This window comes from Cantharellus anzutake (genome assembly GCF_015039405.1).
Source record: "Cantharellus anzutake strain C23 chromosome Unknown EI90scaffold_84, whole genome shotgun sequence".
In the NCBI taxonomy this organism is placed as follows: domain Eukaryota; kingdom Fungi; phylum Basidiomycota; class Agaricomycetes; order Cantharellales; family Hydnaceae; genus Cantharellus; species Cantharellus anzutake.
In genome coordinates this window covers 319633-342012 of record NW_024067034.1, presented here as the reverse complement: position 1 = coordinate 342012, position 22380 = coordinate 319633, and the positions used below count along the sequence as shown (strand labels likewise).

General features: G+C 49.8%; 3 protein-coding genes across 3 annotated transcripts; all 3 read left to right on the top strand.

The window, feature by feature from the left end:
• Window positions 1-613: 613 nt before the first annotated feature.
• Window positions 614-1678, top strand: EI90DRAFT_3020592 (uncharacterized protein; the record flags this gene model as incomplete). Its single annotated transcript, XM_039057526.1, has 5 exons — window positions 614-829; window positions 883-976; window positions 1014-1102; window positions 1193-1214; window positions 1269-1678. 5 exons carry the CDS (start codon window positions 614-616, stop codon window positions 1676-1678), a joined length of 831 nt encoding a protein of 276 aa, XP_038910261.1.
• A 535-nt stretch (window positions 1679-2213) lies between these two features.
• On the top strand, window positions 2214-3070 carry EI90DRAFT_2612991 (uncharacterized protein). Its single transcript, XM_039053335.1, has 2 exons — window positions 2214-2492; window positions 2545-3070. The coding sequence occupies exons 1-2, from the start codon at window positions 2418-2420 to the stop codon at window positions 2899-2901; spliced, it is 432 nt and encodes a 143-aa protein (XP_038910260.1). The 5' UTR covers window positions 2214-2417; the 3' UTR covers window positions 2902-3070.
• Window positions 3071-3211: 141 nt separating this feature from the next.
• Window positions 3212-3725, top strand: EI90DRAFT_3132162 (uncharacterized protein; the record flags this gene model as incomplete). The annotated part of the gene is made up of 3 exons (XM_039064454.1): window positions 3212-3272; window positions 3331-3629; window positions 3690-3725. The coding sequence occupies 3 exons, from the start codon at window positions 3212-3214 to the stop codon at window positions 3723-3725; spliced, it is 396 nt and encodes a 131-aa protein (XP_038910259.1).
• Window positions 3726-22380: the final 18655 nt, after the last annotated feature.

Genomic DNA, 22380 nt, shown 5'->3' with positions numbered 1-22380 from the left:
AAAGGAAGATACCTTTCGCGAAACATTTCTTAGAAGCGGCGGAAAGGAGACGTGTCCTGAGAAGTGATCACCAACCAACTGGGCGGAGATCTGAACCGCCCTGAAGCCTGATCAAGCTTGATGCGGCGTGAACAGTGACTCTAGCTGTAGCACACAGCCACATGATGCGCCCACGCAACTTGTCTTCCTTGGCTGAGCTTTTAGGTATATGATTCAATTGCGCGCCTTTCGCAACGCTGCGTTCGAGGCTACAAGAATGTTAGAGAAATCTGCGCGTCCAAAGGAACGCAGCTCATTGACTAGTTAGGAAAGAGTGAGCACTCGCCATTGATTTTTTGCTAATTTTGGCTAACTATATGACCATCTGGGTCATTCACCCAGATCGGACGCGCAGATTTGTTTGTCACTCGCTATAAAGTCAGTGCCCGAGTCAGCTCCCATGGTGACTGTTTGCCTCCTCACTCAACAACAGTCGTGCTTGTGCTCGAGCCGGTGGTCATTTTGATGTATATAAAATGGGAAGGGGGAGCCAAGGCTCTAAGTTCTCAGCAAACGCGTCTCAGCCTTGTCCTTACCAGAACCACCGACCCTGTTGATTTTGGTCACTATTTATATGCTTTTTTCCATTGCCCCGGCTCTCATTCTCTCCGCTCTGGCTTTCCCTACTCTACGGAGGCGGCCTGGCGTCCCAGCCCACATGAATGAGGAAGAGGCTAAGGCAGCGTACAACTCTAGCTCCCTCCATATCCGTCAGCAGAGTTTGTGCCAGAGCATCACTCTGGATCAGCTGAACGCGATGGGCGATGCCCTTCAGGACGCCAAGGCAAGTGTTTGTAAACACGAACTTGTACCTTGACGATTCATATTGCATCATTGACGCAGAACTATGCGACGGCCAACTGGGGTGGTGATTGGGACACTATAGCAGTGAATCCCCCTGAAGTTTGTGTATTCATCCGTACCGCTGGAACCGCTTGTTAACCCGAAACGGTGCCCTGGTAATCCCGCGCAAGCATGTTACCCGGATCCGATGACGTTTACCGCGAACTGGAGCTCAGATCCTACGTGCTCGCGCTCAAGCACCAAGTTCACTGGATACATTGTGAGTCTTTCCACTTCCGGCTTTATCACAGAAATTCATAAATTTCCTAGGCTACAGGTAGCAATTCTGCACAAGTAAATATTAATCAAGGGTGCCTCGACCACAGTTGAGAGTGAGTCGAAATGTGCCAGCGTCCATTAATGTCGCCATTTTATCCCTATCCTAGCTTCAACTCAGCTCGGTAGCTCGACCCAGTTCACTGCTGGGGTTACGATCGGAATTCCAGAAACCGCAGATTTCTCTTTCTCAGTTTCCGGTAGGCGGCTTTATACATTCACAATGTACCCCGCGAAAATTATTCTCAATTCACCAGAAACTGTTTCTGTCGATCTCACCAACACCAAGGGTTCCACTACTCAGACCACGAATGATGCTCGAACCACAGTTCAAGACACTGTCACTTGCGATGGCCCAGCCAATGTTGAAGTGGATGTCGATATGCAAACCTGCACGGCTCAAGGCAATGTCGACTTCCCCGTCACGCTGGGTGGCTGGGTGTGGTTCTACTACGGATCTAGAAGGAGCGGTCATTACAAGTGTTCGTACCTGCTTCGACCACCCGCAATGACTTACTGATGCCCTGCCCACCCGGCGAGGGGCTGTCAATCTGGATGACAGCCCTATCCAACATCGCCAGCAGTATCGATCTCTGTTAACGCGAATACGCAATCGTTCGGCAACTTCTATGGTAAAATTTCCTCTTCTCGATGAGATGATCCAGCACTTACCTGGCTGCATATCCGAAGGCAATTGCTCCCCCGCTTGAACTCTATATGTTGGCAATACTTGTCGATGATATTATTTAATGATAATAGTATTTGTCCTTCCTTTTAATTCTTGACTTGTGTCACGATGTAATTGGACTTTTGACTGTATGTACTTAGCTCTGTTGCATGCAACGCATTTCAGACGCTTCTGACCGAGGGAAAAGACGATTTGGAGCATTCTCCCGCACGCGCGCAATTAACAGTGGCTCACGCAATCCTAAGGTGATCAGTGCCCGTGGCGCCAAGTCCCCTACAGATACAAATCTGGCTTCCAGTTCGCTTGGTTCCTCTTGCCAACTTGCCACACGAAGAATACATATGTTGAATGCCGAACTTCCGAATATGTCTTTCTCACACATTAATTTTGACACTACCATGTTCCAGTCTCATAAAGATTCTGACTAGACCAATCCAGATTCGGACCACGCACTAAAGGGCTTTTCTGACCATAAAACGAGTCGAAGATCGTCTAGATTTCTCATTCTCGCATCACCTGGCTTTACTCCTGCCTTGCATCCCAACAAAATCTTACAATCAGTGTTGACAGGATGTTCCAGACCAGCTCTACTTATCCTTCCGGAATGCGCTATGCGGTCCATAGTGAGGCAGACTGTGTTGACAACGTATGTTGGCCTCAAATCTCTTTCTGATTGACTGACTAATGCGACTGCTCAGCATCTTCAGTCGTCTGGCGGTTATCGTCCCATCTACACTGCAGGGAAGAATTATCCTTACTTTGATCTATACCCATCAGCAGCGGTGCATCACAGCAGTGCGCATGACGACATACGCCCCATCTATGCCAAGGGAATGGGTTATCCTCATTTTGACCTCTACCCCGCTCGTGACCTTCATGGTTACCCACCTCTTCGTTTTGTTTCCACGAAAGCGGCTCAGCAAATCCCGAAAGAGAGATTCGTCGCGTTCCGCAGGGGACTCAGTAGGAAGAGGAGTACGGTCCAGCGTTGCATCTCGAAATTCGCGGATTCCATCCTGAAGACACTTAAGCCGGTTTCGCGCAACGTCGTCTAGATTCTAATCGTACAATGCAGCTTGCTTCTCTAATATCTTGACCCACCCCTTCGAAATCATATGAGACTGGGGCTTGGATCTTGGGCTTTGGTTCGAACGTTCAAAAATGGTCTGATTTACTGTACTGGCACGACCAACAACCGGTCACGCATCATCCAGTTTGGAGCGTGACGCCGGACATCCAACCGGCAAGCTTGAGTGATGCGTGACAGTCAACAGGCCGAGGCCAGAACTGCCCCTCGGACAACGGGTTTTCTGTCTTATATCCGAGAGAATTTGATAATATTTGAATTTTGAAATGGAAATTCTCATGTCAAATTTTCTGCCCGGTATTATGGATGGATTTGTGCTTGCCAGCCGTATTGCGGCTTGTGCTGAGGAAACTATCACATACAACAACACCCCCAAATTTCTCATTGGTTGCTACAGGCTGTTCTCGCAAGCATCCTACTGGTGACAGTGGGATTCATCCTAACTCTACTACGGTAGTACATGAAGGACAATTCTCAGAAGCCATAGAGGATGATGTGGAGGTGATGTTGGAGGAGGTTTATGAACATCTCGACACCGGAACCCTGCCTGATGGCCTTGCCGACGTGAATGGTGGCCTTCAGTTGAGTTGGAATGCTGCTGAAGAGGACAATGCAGAATCCATTGGAGAATTCACTGTGGCAGTTGGGTCTGAAGTTGGTAGTGGTGAGTTGGGATGGGGTAAGCAGCTTAAACAGGTGAGAAATCTGGAGACAGACACGCTTTTAACAATGTAGTTGGAACATTTGAATTGAAAGCTTGCACAGCCACTATATTCTACTCAAAGTGCGTGACACCAGACATTGGGCCGGCAGGCCTGTGTGATGTGTGATAAATTCCAAAAAAACGCTGACTGGCAGGGTCAGCGTGATGCATGACCGGTTGTTGGTCATGCCAGTACAGTAGTCTCCCCTGGTTGTCTGCTGTTTCTCCCTGTCCACCATCACATACTTTTCCTTTAATACCTTCTCTCATGACCTCTACGGCCTGATTCGGAACTACAGGAATCTCTGAGCAACAATGCCGCTGTCTCTTTAATATTGTTATTATATTAATGGCATTGATTGGTAGCAAGCTTGTCTAATCTGCATCACATCATTAAATGAATAGTCGGAGGCCCTTTGACAGGCTATATGCTCAACACTGTCAGGGATGCATCTGGGGTAGAGGGGGTCCAGATGTATCGCCTGGCAGAAGGGCCCTCACGGGGTGCGAACCGGGCATGCATACTGGCAGGTCCGGGAAGGGACAGCAGTCCCTGGCCACTTAGACTGAAGTGGAGAATGTGTTATTGTTATTAAAAGGGAAAACTATACTACTTACCTGAAGTGGAGAATGTGAGAAGAAGGTTACTTCTTTGGCCCCCACTTCAGGTACATTTATGTACATGCAGCTTGAGTCACATGATGAGTGCCACGTCACCCTCAGAGACAGCTGCAAGCATCTGGGTATCCCCATGGGGGATCCCGAGAGCGTCCACTGCATGCGCACGTGCTGGGCACAGTGGGAAGCTGTCCGGGGTGTGTGGGCTGGATGGGTCAATAGTACATTGATACAAAGGAAGGTGGTCCGTGTAGATAGAAGGAAATAAACAAGAAAAGGAAGATGGGAGGAATGAGATAAAGAAAGGGGAAGAAAGAGAGAAAGGAAAAGGGGAGGAGAGGGAGGAGGGAGAGGGTTGGACAGCAGGGAGCGGGTGTGGTGTGGCCGGGTGGGTCCAGGTGGACCTGGGTCAGGCAGGTGTGCCCTGACAAACACGTGGATTTCGCTCTAATATGACAACCTTATAATTGTTTTATCTCAGCTTATCGGGGGTAGTCTTTGCAGGCAGTGGCGGCGGGATGTACTACACTTGGCTTGGTCTCTAACACTACATGCAGGCGATTATCTTCGCTAAACATATAGATTTAATGCCCTCCAATCCTTGGAATTGGGGAAATCAGTGGAAAAGAATGTCGACCCCTCATTGATGATACACATCAGCATGTCCATGAATATGATCTGCATCACCATCGATGTGTATACATATATATAAGTACCAGAGAGTCATGGAGGTGCAGCATTTATTCATTGTATGAAGGAATTATATACTGCAATCAACATTGTATTCGGTCATGCTGCAGTGATTTGATTAGCCTCCAGCAGTTAAGAATGAGAGGCCATTTGAAGCTCCATGGAAACTATGGTTTGGTTGCTCACAGGGTGATATGCACCTGTATATTTGAGGGTGCATGGAGTTGATTCAAATGCGAGCGAGTCTTGGATGGAGTTAATGAATTGACAAGTTGTCTGTATGAGTGTTAATGTCAGGGGTTGACTCCCAGGTCTCCATGACCCTCCCCTATGGTCCACAGCATACTGGTGTAACCAGCCCTATCCAGGCACAACCTACTGTGGGTAAGAAGATCAATAAGATAAAGGCAAGTAATGTACACTTGCCTACTGTGGGTAAGAAGATGAGAAGGAAGCTAACTTCTCATCTTCCCACAGTGGCCACCATATCAGGAAAACTTCTGGGGATACCCGGAAGTCACATGAAGGGGTAGGAACTGGGTGCAGAGCATGTGGCATGTGGAGCATGCACGTGTGTGGGAAGCATGGTGGGTGGAAGCGGGTCTGGATGCAGGTCTGGGTCCAGGCTAGTCAGGGTGTGTGCCCTGACAGTTAAGTGTTGAAATTGTATCCGGTGCGACTACTGGACTTATCCGGAGCTCCAATTCAAATGGCTTCAAATCTAGGTCATGTGGCAAGGACATAAAATCATGGACAAGCCTGGTATCGAACCCAGGACCTCTAGCGTGCATCCATACACTACTCGCCCTTGAGCCATGCTGGTATAAGGCTGTTAAACTCTATACTATTGGGAACATATTATATTCTCCAACATTAAGAGTGTGAAAGCAGTTGCAAATGAAAGCACAGAATGGTGTGGATGGGTTCCATTAAAATTGGTGGCATATGTATGATAGCCGCTGGGTGCTCTGAAACTCAGCAAATCAGCAAAATCTGGAATACCCAGATGTGTCCACCCAAACTGCACATGTCCAAGCATGTGCACGGTGAAAACAACTTCAAATGAAAACCGGCTCACACAGAAGAGCACTGCACTAAATATTGACCTGTTTGACCACTCTTATCCCTGTGGGAATCCATTCAATAATGGGGTATGGATGTCTCCCAAAATGGGTGCTTAGTTATTTAAGGTCATGAATGTGTGCATCGCTCGATGCCCTCTACCTATACTATATTTAATTCAGTCTTACCCCTATTAGAATTGATTCTGAGTTTATGGAATGGGCTTCCAATTGCCGATTGTGAAGGCCCCAATTCCCATCTGTGAAACACCTGCCGATTGAGGCTGTTAGACCCGGCGCAACTGTCCATTAGTGTCAGGGAAATAGCCCTGAACCCCGAGTCACATGTAAATTAGATACACATAGTCACGTGGGCAAGTGGGAACCTCCAGGGAACCGCTTACACACCACTGTAAAATACACTATCTTGTATCACTTACGGCCTTGTGTGCTGAGCCACCCTAAGACCTCACACTTTTTTAAGTGCATGAGGTGTGTTTTACAACACAACCCACAACTACACAATCTTAACATCTGACTCGGAAGCGCCTATGGCGCCTAAACACGCCCGCAAGGGCAAGGTCGCATCTGCAGCGACACTAAAAAGAAATGAGCGGTTTATAAAGAAACCGCAATCTCCCATCAAGGGAGATTCAAACCAAAAGCCGTCGTCAGACGACGATGAGGATCAACATGATCCGGCAATAGCAACCACCTCAGGGCTGGTCCCTGAAGGCTTTAGAAACTTATGTGGAGTAAGTGCGGGGCGAAATACCCCCAGAACTCCACAACATACCGATCTAACCCAAGCTGGGGAAGATCCATCACCTCCTCACGAGGTGATCGACTTGCGCGAAAAACGTGTAAGCGCCGAACGATCAGCCCAAAAAGCTGATCGGATAGAGTCGCAGGAAACTCCAGGGCCCCACTATCCCCTGGAGTCCCCCCTCACGTCCCCAAGTCAAGCCCCAAAGGCAGACAAAGGGAAACAAAGGGAAGAGCCCCCACGACGGCTATCCGAAAAACTACTGGACTTGTTCCAGGTTCCGTCTGAATGGAGGATGGAAAGTGAAGATCAACTTCTTCTCAGGCTGAAAGCCCGAGAAGGTGCGAAAATACGCCCTGAGAGCAGGATCTCCCAGAGTGCGGAAGCTCCAAAAGAACTTCCGCTGTTTACACTCCCACACACCATGCCAGACAAGGCAAGGTCGCCAACTTCGGAGGAGGTCTCCGAGATAATGAAGAGGAGGCGAACTGAGATGAGGGAGTTCGCTGAGGAAGCCTTACGTAAAAGTAAGGAGAAACTAGCGAACAGACCCCTCTATGAAAGGGAAGCACCCTCCGCAACGGCCTCGCCTGAACAAAGCGAGCATGGAGTGTTCACTCCAAGAACCCATTCTGGAACCCCCAGAAGCGGAAATGTCAACTGGGGAGAGTCACTGCTCGCCCAACCAAACTTCCTCCTGGAAAACCAGGAATCGCGCATAATAAATGCGTTAAACTCGATCCAAAAAAAGATCGAGGAAACGAACCATAATAGCATGGCTCGTCTAGAGATAACTCTAGAAAGAATGGCCAACGCAATCGACACGTTGACTGAAAAAATCAGCGAACAAACAGATTTGCTGAAGGAAATAAACTTCTCACAAAAAAGTGAGGAAACAAATAGACACCCGTGGACCACGGTCCAGGACATAAATAGAACTCGTGAAAAATTCACAAAAAGAACCACCAGTGAAAGCACACTGGAATATCATCAGCGACTCGACAGAGACACTAAGGAGATCCTTCTCCCAAGGATAGGAGAAGATGATGCCGAAAGAAGGCATCGTTCAGAGATTAGAAGGAGAATTGGCACGTACCAAAGGTTTGGCCAAACATCCACTTATGATGGACCTCTCGAACAGAGAGGTAACTCATTCACACCCTCTCAAAACAATGAGAGAATACAAATACAACTTCAGGCAAATTCGCCTGAAACCAAAGAAACGCTGCGAGGAAGATTTCCCCCAGCAAAAACCCCCCCAAAGGAGAGATCTCCATTGGATAGTGACCCCGCGAAGGCAGGGGAGCAAGAAGAGTACCTGGAGAAATGGTACAAAAAGGCCATAAGAATGGCCGAAGTGAGAATACTCACTCCCTACCCAGAAGGAGTGAAGCCAGAAGCCCTAAAGAATGGGCCGGCATTTCCTGACAAAAAATGGTCAGGGGAGAACGACATGGAATCGTTCTGGCAGTGGTTCACAGAACTACTGGGATTCCTCGCCTCGCGAGGATGCAAAGGTCCCCAATTCGACGAAGTCCACCTGGACTGCTTGATTCGTGGATTAGGGGGACCCGCATTTGACCTCGGAATTAGACTCCGAGACGAAACTCTCCTCAGAGGAGATGAGGGCATGTTCCTCGAAGTTCTCAACATATTGATGAGAACCTTCATCAAAGCCTCCGCCGCGTTGAACGTGACAAAGTAATACCGCAACGTCAAATACAAAGCGGAAAAAGGCCTAAAACAGTTCTACTTAGAACTGTCAAAAGCAGCGTCCCAGATGGTGACGCCTCCAGACCAGGCGTCCTTCAACGCCAGGTTCCTAAACTACATTCCCCTCGAATGGAAAAGGGAAATGATTGCTCATGATAGAATCAGAGCAGACTTCTCCTCAAACGAGGAGATGTTAAAAGCAATATCTCGTGTAGACAAGATAATTGACAGGCTGAAGATGTCTTCAGCCTACAAATCAGGTTACTATACCCGAACAACTACCACGGAAACAACGAGCCGCGGCAGAGCCCTCCCATCAGGAAAGAAAGCGGAAGAGCTGAAACCCAGATGGAAAGAGGATACATCCTCGAAAACTCGAGGAAAACTGACCAAAAGTCAGTTCCAATTTGCGGCAAATGCGGCAAAATAGGGCAAACGAAAGATTGCCCAAGACACAATATAATGAGCGATGAAAAACCAAGGCGCATAGCTGCCATGGAAATCGCGAACTCATCGGATGAAGAGTCGAAAGGCTCATCAGATGAGAAACCAGAGAACAACTCTGGTAACTCCAAAGCATCAAGCTTCGAAGTAGAGGACCCATACAAAGGACCTCAATACTCACCCGACTCAGAGGGTGAGGAAGTCAACGTTGGGACCATAAGAATGGGCCCAATGTCAGTCGTCGACCACGATGACATAAATTATAAAATCAAACTGGCGGTAGCACACCAGTTAGAAAACACGGCAGACGAAAAAGTCGCTGAAGCCTTGGTGGAAGCACCAAGAAAAGACGCCTTGGGGAAATACACGAAAGTACCCAAGGAAAACAAGGACAAAGGGAAGAAGGACCAAAAGTCCATCGAAACCCAGTCCCCCTTGTTCGATGCGAAATTCCGCATCTCAAAAGACGCAGGAAAATACCCTGCAAACAGACCGCTCTCAACGAAGAGAACGCTAACGGCTCACATAAAAATAGCAGGCATAAAAGCCTATGCGCTATTTGATAGTGGAGCCGAAAAGCACTGCAGGAAGCACTAGCGACCAAAATAGATCGCTATGTAAAAGCAGGATGGTGGTATCCTGCGAACAGCGAGCGAGCATGCCCGCTACTGTGCATCCGCAAAGCAGATGGATCCTTGCGCACGGTAATAGATGCGAGGAACCGTAACTTAAACACGATCCTCGACATCACACCAATGCCAGACATGCGACTGATCCAGGAATCAGTCGCCAGAGCAACATACCGATCTAAGATCGATATGTCGGATGCGTACAAACAAATGCGCGTGGATCCAGACGACGTCCATAGGACGACATTCTCCACGCCCCACAGGACGTACAACTCGAACACGATGCAGCAAGGAGACTGCAACGCTCCCTGCACCTTCCAGCACGCACTGACCTGGGAACTACGAGGAGAAGTAGGCAGACGCCTACACATCTGGTTCGACGATATATTCACCAGCACAAGCTCGGTGGAAAACCACAATAAAGCACTATTGTGGTTATTCACTCGCCTAAAAGGGGCGAAATTCTACATAAGCCGGAAAAAATTCCAGCCATTTGCCCCAATCCTAGACATTCTAGGAAGCCGAGTGGACGAACAGGGCATCCACGCTCAAGTGGATAAAATGGAAAAAATCCGCAACTGGCGAGAGCCAGTAGACCACACAGGAGTCCTAAGATTCCTGGGAATGGTAGAATATCTATCGATATTCATGCCAAACGTCAGCGGTTACACAGGACCACTGCAAACAATCTGCTGAAACAAGCAGACATTCAGGTGGACACCACTCCACCAGAAATGCTTCGACGAAATCAAATGTCTAGCATGCAGGGCTCCGATCCTGAAGCCCGTCCAGTGGAACCCATCGGAAAGCCTCTCAGAAGAAGAGAGGACCAAACTCCACATCTGGGTCATAACAGACGCATGCCCAGCGGGCATGGGTGCATTAATTGGACAAGGCGAAAGGTGGCAGACTTGCCGCCCGGCCGCATTCATGTCCAAAAAGTTCACCAACACACAACATAGGTACTTCGCCTACGAGCTCGAGGCACTGGGTGTCCTCGAAGTGCTCATGAGATGGCAAGACGACCTCATGGGAGGCCGTGAATTCACAGTAATCATGGACCACAAAGCTTTGGAATATTTCAAAGTGAAAAACCACAACTCAGGGAGACACCTGAGATGGCAAGCCTTTTTCGCAAGCTTCAATTGTGAAATAAAATACGTGGAAGGCCACAAAAATAAAGTGCCAGATGCACTCTCACGATACTACGACTCGTCAACAGATGAGGATCTGCATTTCGACGATTATGTTTCGGCGGACATCCACCTGGACAAAAATGCAGAAGATATCATCCCCAACAGAATCGAGGAATACGAAGAACTGCTACTAAGCAGTACCCTGAGTAAAAACTCAGAGAAAAAGAGACTCGCAGCAATATGTGCGAGAAATACCCTAGAGGAGGCTCTAGGGGGGAGCGCCCAAAATCTGGAAGAAATCATAACTCCAGAAGAGAACCTTCGAAAACAATTCGAAGAAAAAGACCTCATTGAGGCAATAAAATCTGGATACTTGAAAAGCCAGATCCACTGGGAAATCCTAGAGAACCCGGGGAATTTCAAAAACTTCTCTGTAAAAGATGGGCTGATAACCCGACTTGGAGAAGGAGGAACGACCCAAATAGTAGTCCCGAAAGGGAATTACGAAAGGAAGTCCATTCGGGGAATAATCCTCGAGAACATCCACGAAACACTTGGACACCTAGGATCCAAGAAAACAGTGGAAACCCTCCGTCGACACTTCTGGTGGAAGTCGATGAGAAAGGATACCCACAAGTTCTGCAGGTCCTGCGGAACTTGTCAAACGACAAAGAAAAGCACCAGGAGAAATCCTGGAATGCTTCACCCACTCCCGACCCCGGAGACACCATGGTCGTCAATAGCCATGGACTTCACAGGTCCATTCCCAACAAGCTTGGGATATGATTACCTCTGGGTAATCATCTGTAGGTTGACATCAAACGTCCACCTAATTCCAATAAAGACAACAACGAATGCACTAGAACTAGCATTCGTATTTCTTCGTGAAGTTGTAAGACTCCACGGTCTACCACACTCGATCATATCAGATCGAGACTCAAAATTCACGTCAAAATTTTGGCGCAAACTACACTGAATACTCGGTGTACAGTTGAAATTCACAACTGCATTCCACCCACAAGGCGACGGCCAAGCGGAAAGAATGATACAAAAAGTAGTACAAATACTACATGCGATGGTTAGACCAGACCAACGCGACTGGGCAGCGAAACTGTCGATGGCGGAATTCACGATCAATGCAAGCTCGAACACATCAACAGGATTTGCCCCGTTTGAATTAATCTACGGCCATATGCCAAAGATGTGCCTAACAGCACCACTCTTGGACTACCCGGGAGTAAATGACTTCGCTCAAAAAGCGAAGGAAAACCTCATGGCAGCACATGACGCGATAATACATAATCGCGCTGCCCAAACAATCCAGGCGAATAAGAAAAGACGCCCGGACCCGCCTTTGAGAAAAGGCGAGCTCGCATACTTATCCATGGATAAGCTGAACCTACCCAAAGGCAGGGCAGGAAAACTAAAGCCCTTATACATAGGGCCTTACGAAATTCTGGAAACATTTCCAGAAACGTCAAACTACGTCCTCAAGCTCAAGTTGCCACCACAACTTGAACAACGCGGAATCCACCCAAGATTCCATGTATCCCGGCTCGCACCTCACGAGCCGAATGACCAGGAAACCTTCCCAAATAGGGAAGTAAACATATTCTACGATTTTGGGGAAGACCCCGATCGCGAAGCAGTAGTTCACGAAATCCTAAACCACAGGTGGGTTCACAACGAACTCTGGTTTAAGGTTAAATGGGAACTAGGGGACACCACATGGGAACCCCTAGGAAATTGCAACAACCTCGTCCACCTGGACGAGTACCTCACCTTACAAAATGTAAGGGAACCAGAAAAACTCCCTATCAAAGAAGACAGGGAACTCTCGGCATCACTACGCCCCCAAAAATGGAGGTGGAGGAAGTAAAGCTGAGGGACGATGGCCCACAGCCAAGAGCGTGGGAGAGTTCTGGGTGAGTAACTAGCCCGGACAGCCACACCATGTACCAGAGATCACATGGGCTAGGCGAGTAACTTGCCTAGACCACGTGAACCACAGGCTCACGTGCAAAAAGAACACACAACTGTGGCGAATCCCACGCACGCAAGAACGAAAACCCCTCCCACCACCACGAGTAACATAACGACGAAATGTCGTTCTCTGGGGGAGGCAACCCTCGGTTCGATCCAAACAAACCACCGGATATCGAAATACGACAACCTGGGGAGCAAGGCTCCCCGGAACAACAACAACACCAGGCGCAGATAAGTGCCATGGATTACACGATGCACGCAGCACAAATGAGTGCTGCGAACCAACAACCATCCGCATTGCTAACAGGCACCGCATACCCCCAGCCTCCCCAAAGAGGCTTCCAACCATACGTGGTGCAAACTGCACTGATGGCACAACAAGTGCCATTCCAGGGGCAGCATTTGCTGCTGCAGCCCCAGGCATACTCCCCAGGGAACTTCCCTGGCCAGATCAACCCCTGGATTAGCCAATTCGGCCCAGGTCCAACAACACCCCAGCCAAATGCAGGCTGGGAATCAGCCATCGCATCAGCGGTAGCTGCTCAGACAGGTCAGCTCCATGAGGAGCTGAAAGAGATGAAGTCCCTCGTAGGAGGGAGATGAGGGAGCGACAGCGGCTCCTCGTCCAGACCGTCCAAATGGGCACGGTCTGATAACTCGAGGGCGTCAGAAGACGCCTGCGACCATTGCGCCCACTGGAGGCGCGAATACAACAGAGCACGAAGAGATGCTGAGGGCATCTTTGACTCTCTGAAAGACACAGAGAGAGAAGTCGATCTCCAAAAAAGGGAGATCGAATTACTGAAACGCGAGCTCAGAGAGGCACGCGCACTGGCAGACCTCGCTGCCAAACCCATCATGACGGGGGCCTCCCAGGTCAGGGGGAGGGGATACGGTTCCGGGCCTCATGAGGCACGACCCCACATGGGGACTAGTGCATCAAGGGGTGGGGCACCGACTATCCTGCCACCCTGTGGGCAGGTGACCCTGTCCGGGTTGCATAAGGGCCCGCCCTCAGAGGGGCAAACCCATGTCGAGGGGAAGAGGGAGAGCGGTAGGCAACCGACGGCAGACCCTAAAACGGGGACCACTGCCAGAGGCGGTGGGCCGCTGAGTACCTCAGCACCCTATGGGCAAGCTACCCTGCAGGGAAGTGTCCACATGCTATACGAGACCGCCGAACTCAATGAGTTCGGCAAAGTTGAAGCTCCAGTCGACATAACAATCGACCCCAACTTCCCCATGAGGAGAATAGCGGGGTCAGAAGCGGCGCATGACGCCGCATATGCTTGGTGGACAAGCGTGAGTGGGAAAGAATTCGTACACTGGTACGAACAGGCCGAAGCCACCTTCAAAAGCGGCAAGGTACATAGAACCCTTTGCGAAAAAGCGAAGGAAACCGAGAAATACTTCTTGGGACTCCCGAGTATTGCAAGACTCGCAGAGGAATATAATTCCCCAGAGAATAAGGGGAAAATCTCCTGGGAAAGTCTAGGCAAAGCTGCCTACTTAAAGTCCCAGTTCAAACCACTCAGGACTCCTGAGGAACGTGCCGCAAGAACTGCGGAACGGGAAGCGAAAGCTTCCAAATACCGGGAAAGAGATGCAAGTCTCCGTGCTGGACAACCAGCCCAACGACCATCCTTCCCCACGGGAAGAACGGTAGACCTACCGTACTCTACACCTGAGCCAAGCAGCTCAGGAACACAACAACCCGCTCCCACCCAGGGAGCACCCACTTCGTCGAGCCCACAGCCCGACAATGTAGCCCAGGCTACATCATCGCATCCGACGCAGCAATCGGATGTCCAGATGAACAACCCGGAGGAAAACCCTCCTCCGGGGCAATGAATCCACCCTTGAGAGAAGGGAAAGTGACACGGTAATACGCCATCGAGGCGCCCATGAAAACACCTTCCCCGAACTCGAGGCCCTGCACACAATACTGTATGCAAGGAACTGCAAGTAACAATTGCGGAAATCTCCACTCCATCAAAAGACCCACATCCACCACTGCTCGTGTGTAAACACCACTTACACACGAACCCTCACAGAACAAGTGAGGAACACCAAAGACATACAACCTTTGGGTCGAAATTCATTTTCGATAAACTCCACCTTTTTTTTTCCTTTCTTTTTCCTTCTCTCCCTGCGATACCAATGTATCGCCGTTCACTTCAAAGTAATGGCCCACACTCATTCATTCCCTTCCTTTCACCGACATGTACAAAATCGCCCACTTTAAAGTGGCGACAACAAAAAACACTCATTGATAATTCCAAACTCAATGTAAATCAACTATTAAAACTCTGTTTCATTTACTATCAACCTTGTATGTGTCGCAAATGCAACGCAAGGGGGGAGAATGTCAGGGCAATAGCCCCGAACCCCGAGTCACATGTAAATTAGATACACATAGTCACGTGGGCAAGTGGGAACCTCCGGGTAACCGCTTACACACCACCGTAAAATACACTATCTTGTATCACTTACGGCCTTGTGTGCTGAGCCACCCTAAGACCTCACAATTAGACTGTATACACATCCTTGCTCAGTGCACCATAGCTATTTGAGTCCCACTGATGGATAATGTTAATGTATTGCATTAGCTGCTGAAAGAGGGCTTGCAGCTCTCTATGCTGACACAGCTCATGGGGGACAACTTCCCTAAACTCCTACTTTCTTGACTATACTTTGCTACACTCTCAATCCTTAACTCCAGAGTGGGTTCTCTGGGATTCTGCAAGGTCCGGGCTCAACTAATCTACTACCCACTCGTTGTGGGCTAGACAGTTGCCCTTATTCCTACTGTTGGATTCCTAGCACTCACTCCAACTCTAGTGCATCCTAGCACCTTAGAGAATTTGGGGGAGGGGAGAACTTCTCTTCAAAATCCGGTATGTACAGGATTATATCTAATAATTATTTTTAGAAAGAATAGATGGGGAATATTGGTACCATATGGCACCTGGGTACCTTATTAGGCGAAATAATAAAAAAGGGTAACAGTAACAATAAAAGAATATTGATCAATAACTGAAATGATGCAAAAATATAAAAATATGAGAAAATAAGCGATTTCTCAACGGATTTACGGAATTAAAAGCCAAAATTGGAATTGTAGCTGAATGGAACTATTACGCAGCCAATGGGCATTTTTACTAATTTATTAGACGCCGTGGGAACGAGTGAGGCTGGAATTTTGGGTTGCCACTTGAGATTCCCATGCCCGCACATACTCGCTGCTGTGCCTAACTTCTCCAACACGAAACTCTGTCAAATCTCCACCGATTGGGATGTTTTTGGTATCGTTGGAATTGTAAGAATTAGGATTATTTTTAGATGTCGAATTTGTATCAGGTTGTTGTGTGAATGGAAGTGGTTTTATAGTCGTGAAATCAGGTATCCGAGCTGGCTCTGCGCATGGGCGATTATCCCGCCTACACCACCCAGCACTCATCTCGAGTTCAGTACAACCGCGACCCCATTTCACCTCAATATCAGCTATAACATTGTTGGTACACCATCATTGGCCATATAAACTAATTTGAACCCCTAATGAAAGGATGGTAGTGTCTAGGGAATATTCATGACATGGATGTGTCGGAATTATCAATGCGCAGTGCTGCAGCCATGTGTGTCAGAACCATGCAAAGCTTCGCCAATGGTAGCCGTAGGCAACCGAACGTTGGCCGCTAGTGATACAGGTGTCCTACCCACAACCGAGCTTTAGCGAGGAATAATCCCCACCGATCTCAAGGTCGAGGCTACTTAGGCGAGCAGGCTGGGATTTCGGCTTCAACGACTCAGGGAGGAGCGTTGCACCTCGTTCTCGATGCGGTCCCGATACTTTAGAAGGCGGAAGTCTTATGGGGAACAGATGTAAGCTTAGGGAGAAGTTCTAGTTGATTTTGAACTACTGTACAAGCACTAGTTACAAGCTGTATATAAGTGCTAGGGAACTGAATAGAGAATAAGTCGCCAGATCTTGCGGAGATTGCAGGTGGAGAAAAGAGAAAGGAAAACAAACAAGGAACACGTGTTCAAGACAGCGAAGGTCGAACGTGACCTTCGCCGTGAGATAACAGGGTGCAGTGAAACATGGGACAGAAGGTCGCAGTGCTCTGTGCCACTAGGTCATTCAATGACAATTAGGAGAGGGGTTGTGGAGAAGTGGTGGGGAGTGGTTAGATGGTGACAGGCGGCGAGTGGAGTGTGTGGGGAGTGTTCGGGTGTGGGAGAAGGTCAGGGAGGAGGTCATCTGACTCCAGGGAACGCCAGGTCATGACAGTATCCCCCTCTTAGGACTGAACCCTTGAAGTCCCAAGGAACTGGCGTGGGAATCGGTTTGGCTGAGCCCAAAATTGGTTCCGTCGGTGCGGTGATCGAACTTACCACCACAACAACCTGATCTTCCATCCTCATGGCTCCCAAGAAGAATCCAGCAGATATAAGGATGTGGAGCAAGGATGGCATTGTCGATCAGTCTGATGACAATGTGGAGCTGATGGAACAGAAGCAAGCAGAGAGGTTGCAGTGTCGCAAGGCTGAGATTGCATGTCGTGAGGCCCAACAACAAGAGGAGGTGGCCAGGGCTCGAGCTGAGGCTGCACGCCTCACCGCTGAGGAGGAGAGGCGATCAAAGGCATCAGATGTGGTCGCAGGCAAGGTGAGTACCCCGATCAGTATGATCTTAGCCAGGAACCTTTACTGATCATCCTGATCAAAGCGTCCTGCCGCTGCATTGGTGGCGGGGGAAAGACTACCACCCTGTGAATGTTGTGTGAAGAGAGGCATGGAGCGAGGTGAGGGAAGTGGGGGAGAGGGAGGCGAGTGTGATGGGGTCTAGAGTTGATCGGCCCACAACGTCCATGTCCGACTCCTACTCCACTTTGTTCTTACATGATCCTTAACGCAATCCATCCATTCCATCCCATGTCTTAGGTGCATGTTGGTCCCGGCTTATCCAGGTATCGTGAGTGAAAGTCTGCAACGAGGTCTGAGGCATGACCAAGTTTGGTCACAGGGAGCCACTCAGTCTCTTCTGTCGTCCCTTTGTAACCGTCCCAACGTACAAGATACAACAGCTTGCAGCTTCGCTGGTGATCGATTTTAGAGTCAAGGATCTCAGCAATCTCATACTCAAGTTTGCTGTTGATTTCAATTGGTGGCGGTGGTGGCTGCATGCAGTTCAGGATGGAGTTGGGGACAGCGGGCTCAAGCTGGGAGACATGAAAGACTGGGTGCACAGCCTTAATGGTGTCGGGGAGGTGGAGGGTACGGGAGTGAGAACCTGGCTGCACAATGATCTCGAACAGCCCAAGGTTCTTATTGGCAAGCTTCGCCGAAGGCCTAGTGGTGTGGAAGTACTTGGCCTTCATGGATGTGGAGCTGCCAATGTTGAACGGGGGAGCAGGTAGTCGTCAAGCATCCACAGGGCCTTGATAGCGCTGCTGTGTGTGGTTCATTTCCTCACGCAGAAATTGGTGGAGAGAGTCAAGATTGACCGAGTATTCCTGGGCTCGTGCCGAAGTCAGATCTCGCTCAGGGTGTACAGCAAGGTTTGGGTGGTAACCTTTGTTAGTGAAGAACGGTGAAACACCGGTTGTAGCATTCGGTGCATTATTGTAGGCGAACTCCGCCAGGGGCAGGAGCTCGGACCAATTGTCCTGCTGGTAGTTGCAATAGATGCGCAGATACTGCTCCAGTGTTTGGTTCATTTGTTCGGTCTGACCATCACCTTCGGGATGGTAACCCAAGGTGAAGTGTAGGCGAATGTCCAAAGCCTTGCCAAGGGAGCGGAAGAAGTGGGAGACGAATTCTGAACCTCTATCAGAGGTTATGTGGGATGGAACACCGTGCTTGGAGAAGACATGAAGAAGGAACAACTTCGCTAACTCTGGGGCTGTTATGGTATCGGTCGTTGGCACAAAGATGCACTGCTTTGATAGCTGGTCAATGATAACCAAGATAGCTGTGAAGCCGGAGGAGTCGGGAAGGTGCTCAATGAAATCCATTGATATGGAGTGCCATGGGCGCTTGGGAATAGGTAGCTGTTTGAGCAAGCCATATGGCTTGTGTCGTGGGGCCTTGGCGTGGGTGCAAGCCATACAAGAGGACACATAGTCCTTGATGAACGTGTGGATGCCCCACCAGGTGTACTCTCGGCGTAACAGATCCAAGGTTCGGTTCTGCCCGAAGTGGCCAGAGAGCGGGTGGTCATGCTTATACCTCAGGATGCAAAGCCGGAGGTGGTTGGCATTGGGGACGTAGATTCAGTTGTCTAGCCGTAATAGGCCATCTGCATCTCGAGACCAACGGGAGTCCTCTGGGATCGGGCCGGCGAGGTAGTCGGCGATGGCGGGATCAGTGGGGAGGGCAGCTAGGATGTCTTTGTGGATGGCGTTGACGTCGACAAGGGAGCTCGCTCATAGCATGGGTTCGGCAAGGTATGTAGCTCTTAGGGAGGATTGTCAGGGCACACCCGCCTGACCCGGGTCCACCCGGACCCACCCGGCCACACCACACCCACTCCCCGCTGTCCAACCCTCTCCCTCCTCCTTCCTCCCTCTCCTCCCCTTTTCCTTTCTCTCTTTCTTTATCTCATACCTCCCATCTTCCTTTTCTTGTTTATTTCCTTCTATCTACACGGACCACCTTCCTTTGTATCAATGTACTATTGACCCATCTGGCCCACACACCCCGGATGGCTTCCCGCTGTGCCCAGCACGCGTGCATGCAGTGGACGCTCTCGGGATCCCCCACGGGGATACCCGGATGCCTGCGGCTGTCTCTGAGGGTGACGTGGCACTTGTCATGTGACTCAAGCCGCATGTACATAAATGTACCTGAAGTGGGAACCGAAGAAGTAACCTTCTTCTCACATTCTCCACTTCAGGTAAGTAGTATAGTTTTCCCTTTTAATAACAATAACACATTCTCCACTTCAGTCTAAGTGGCCAGGGACTGCTGTCCCTTCCCGGACCTGCCAGTACACATGCCCGGTTCGCACCCCATGAGGGCCCTTCTGCTGGGCGATTCATCCAGACCCCCTCTACCCCGGACATGTCCCTGACAAGGATGCAAGCTGCTCCTGCATGAACACCGGTTGGAAGTTCTGAGGGTTTACGTGAGTGTAGTCCCTATCCCCCTCTTTGGGGTAGACGTCCCAGTGTCTAGTCAACGCATCTGGTTTCACACCGAGTCTTCCCGGGCAGAAATGGACAACCAAGTTAAATTGAGAGAGAAACTCAGACCAATGAGCCTGGTGGCACGTTAGGAGCTTCGTGGTGCAGAAGTATTCCAAGTTCTCGTGGTCAGTAACCACATCGACGGGGGTACTGGAACCTTCCAAATAATGCCGCCACCCTCGGAATGCTTCATAGATTGCTAGAAGCTCCTTGTCATGGGTGTCATAGTTGAGTTCCGGTGCCATCAACATCCTCGAACAAAAAGCAACAGGGTGTATCTCGTCATCCGCACAACAGATAGAGATAATGCCTGAAATCGCATAATTGGAGGCGTCAGTTTCAACTATGATCGGCACGTTGGGAACCCAATGGGTCAAAATGGGGGCGGAAGTGAAGGCGTCCTTAAGTCGTTGGAAAGCCGAACGACAATTGTCAGTGAATACCCAGGGGGCCCCCTTTCGGGTGAGCTGGGTCAGTGGTACCACAATATCGGAATACTCGTGGATGAAGTGCCGATAGAAATTAGCGAATCCCAAGAAGGACTGAATGTCCTTTACCTTACAGGGCTTGGGCCAATCTTGGATGGCTTTCACCTTCTCTGAGGACATGGCAAGTCCGCTAGGAGAAAGTACGTACCTGAGGTACTCTGTAGTCTTGGTATGGAACTCACATTTCTTTGGGTTGGCAAATAGCCTGTGCTGTCGAAGCCTTCGGAGGACTTCCCGGACGTGCTCCTCATGGGAGGCCTCATCCTCAGAGTACACTAGGATATCATCCAGGTATACGACAACACAGGCATCTTAGAGGTCGGCGAAGATAGAATTGACGAACCGCTGAAACGCCACAGGTGCATTGGTGAGCCCAAATGGCATGACTAGCCATTCATAGGAACCATAGTGGGTTCGGAACGAGGTCTTCCACTTGTTGCCTGTGGCAATGTGCACAAGATGGTAGGCATGCCACAGGTCGAGTTTCGTATAGACCTTCGCTTGACTCGGGGCATCTAGCAAATCTGCTATATGAGCAGCGGGTATCTATCCTTCTTTGTAATCCGATTGAGGCCCCTAAAATCCATGCAAAGACGGAGCGATCCATCTTTCTTGTGGATGAAGAGCACCGGCATGGTGGGAGCTGATGAAGACGGCCTAATGAAGCCGGTTGCCAGGTGCTTGTCTAGGAATGCTCGAAGAGCCTCAAGTTCGGTCAGGGATAGGGAATACAGGGTTCCCAATGGGGGTGCGCACCTTCCTCTAGCTCGATCTTCAGGTCGAACTCATGATGTGGTGCTGTCAGGGACGCGTCCAGGGTAGAGGGGGTCCGGATGTATCGCCTGGCAGAAGGGCCCTCACAGGGTGCGAACCGGGCATGCGTACTGGCAGGTCCGGGAAGGGACAGCAGTCCCTGGCCACTTAGACTGAAGTGGAGAATGTGAGAAGAAGGTTACTTCTTCGGTTCCCACTTCAGGTACATTTATGTACATGCGGCTTGAGTCACATGATGAGTGCCACATCACCCTCGGAGACAGCCGCAGGCATCCGGGTATCCCCATGGGGGATCCTGAGAGCGTCCACTGCATGCACGCGTGCTGGGCACAGCGGGAAGCCATCCGGGGTGTGTGGGCCAGATGGGTCAATAGTACATTGATACAAAGGAAGGTGGTCCGTGTAGATAGAAGGAAATAAACAAGAAAAGGAAGATGGGAGGAATGAGATAAAGAAAGGGGAAGAAAGAGAGAAAGGAAAAGGGGAGGAGAGGGAGGAAGGAGGAGGGAGAGGGTTGGACAGTGGGGAGTGGGTGTGGTGTGGCCGGGTGGGTCTGGGTGGACCCGGGTCAGGCGGGTGTGCCCTGACAGGTGCCAGAGTGTTAGCCTTGCTTTTGCTAAACACATCAGCAAATTCGTGATAGACCTTCAGTACAGTGTCGAGCTCGGCGGGCTCGGACAAGGTGGATGAGTGCAGCTCACTTGCTTGGGACGGGATGCTCAGGTTGAAGGTTACAGAACCTTTGAGTCAGGCAGCGTGGACAAATGCTGCAGGGCTGACTAACTCGATCAAAGGAGCCTGGTGGTCAGGATTACTCGGTGTGTCTTTGGATATGGGAACCGATGTGTCCACTGTAGGAACAGCATTTGGCGATGGTTCAGGAGAGCTCTGGGGAATCGAACTGGATTGTTCAGACGTCTGGAAAGTTAAACTGCTCTTTACCCAGTCAATCAACGGATTGTATCGGGCGAGCCAGTTATGTTTAAGGACGATAGCACAAGAGCTGTTAGAACAGGCAGATTCAGACAACTCCGGAGTGGAATCAGAGACTTAGTGTGGAGGGACCTTGGCCTCAGCGACTCAAGCGGAGCACTGTGCCATTGCTGTTTGTCCATTTGGTCCTTAATTTCACAGTAGGCAAGCAGGAAGTCTCTAGGGGGCATTTCAGGTCGATTTCGGACTGAGCCTCCTACGAGTATGTACAAGCACCGATATATATAATGGAGGGGGCAAAAGCACAAGGAAATGA

Coding starts and splice junctions, on each gene's coding strand:
- EI90DRAFT_2612991 (XM_039053335.1), top strand. CDS start 2,418: ATGTTCCAGACCAGCTCTACTTATCCTTCCGGAATGCGCTATGCGGTC. Junction 2,493..2,544: donor AGGCAGACTGTGTTGACAAC/GTATGTTGGCCT, acceptor GCGACTGCTCAG/CATCTTCAGTCGTCTGGCGG.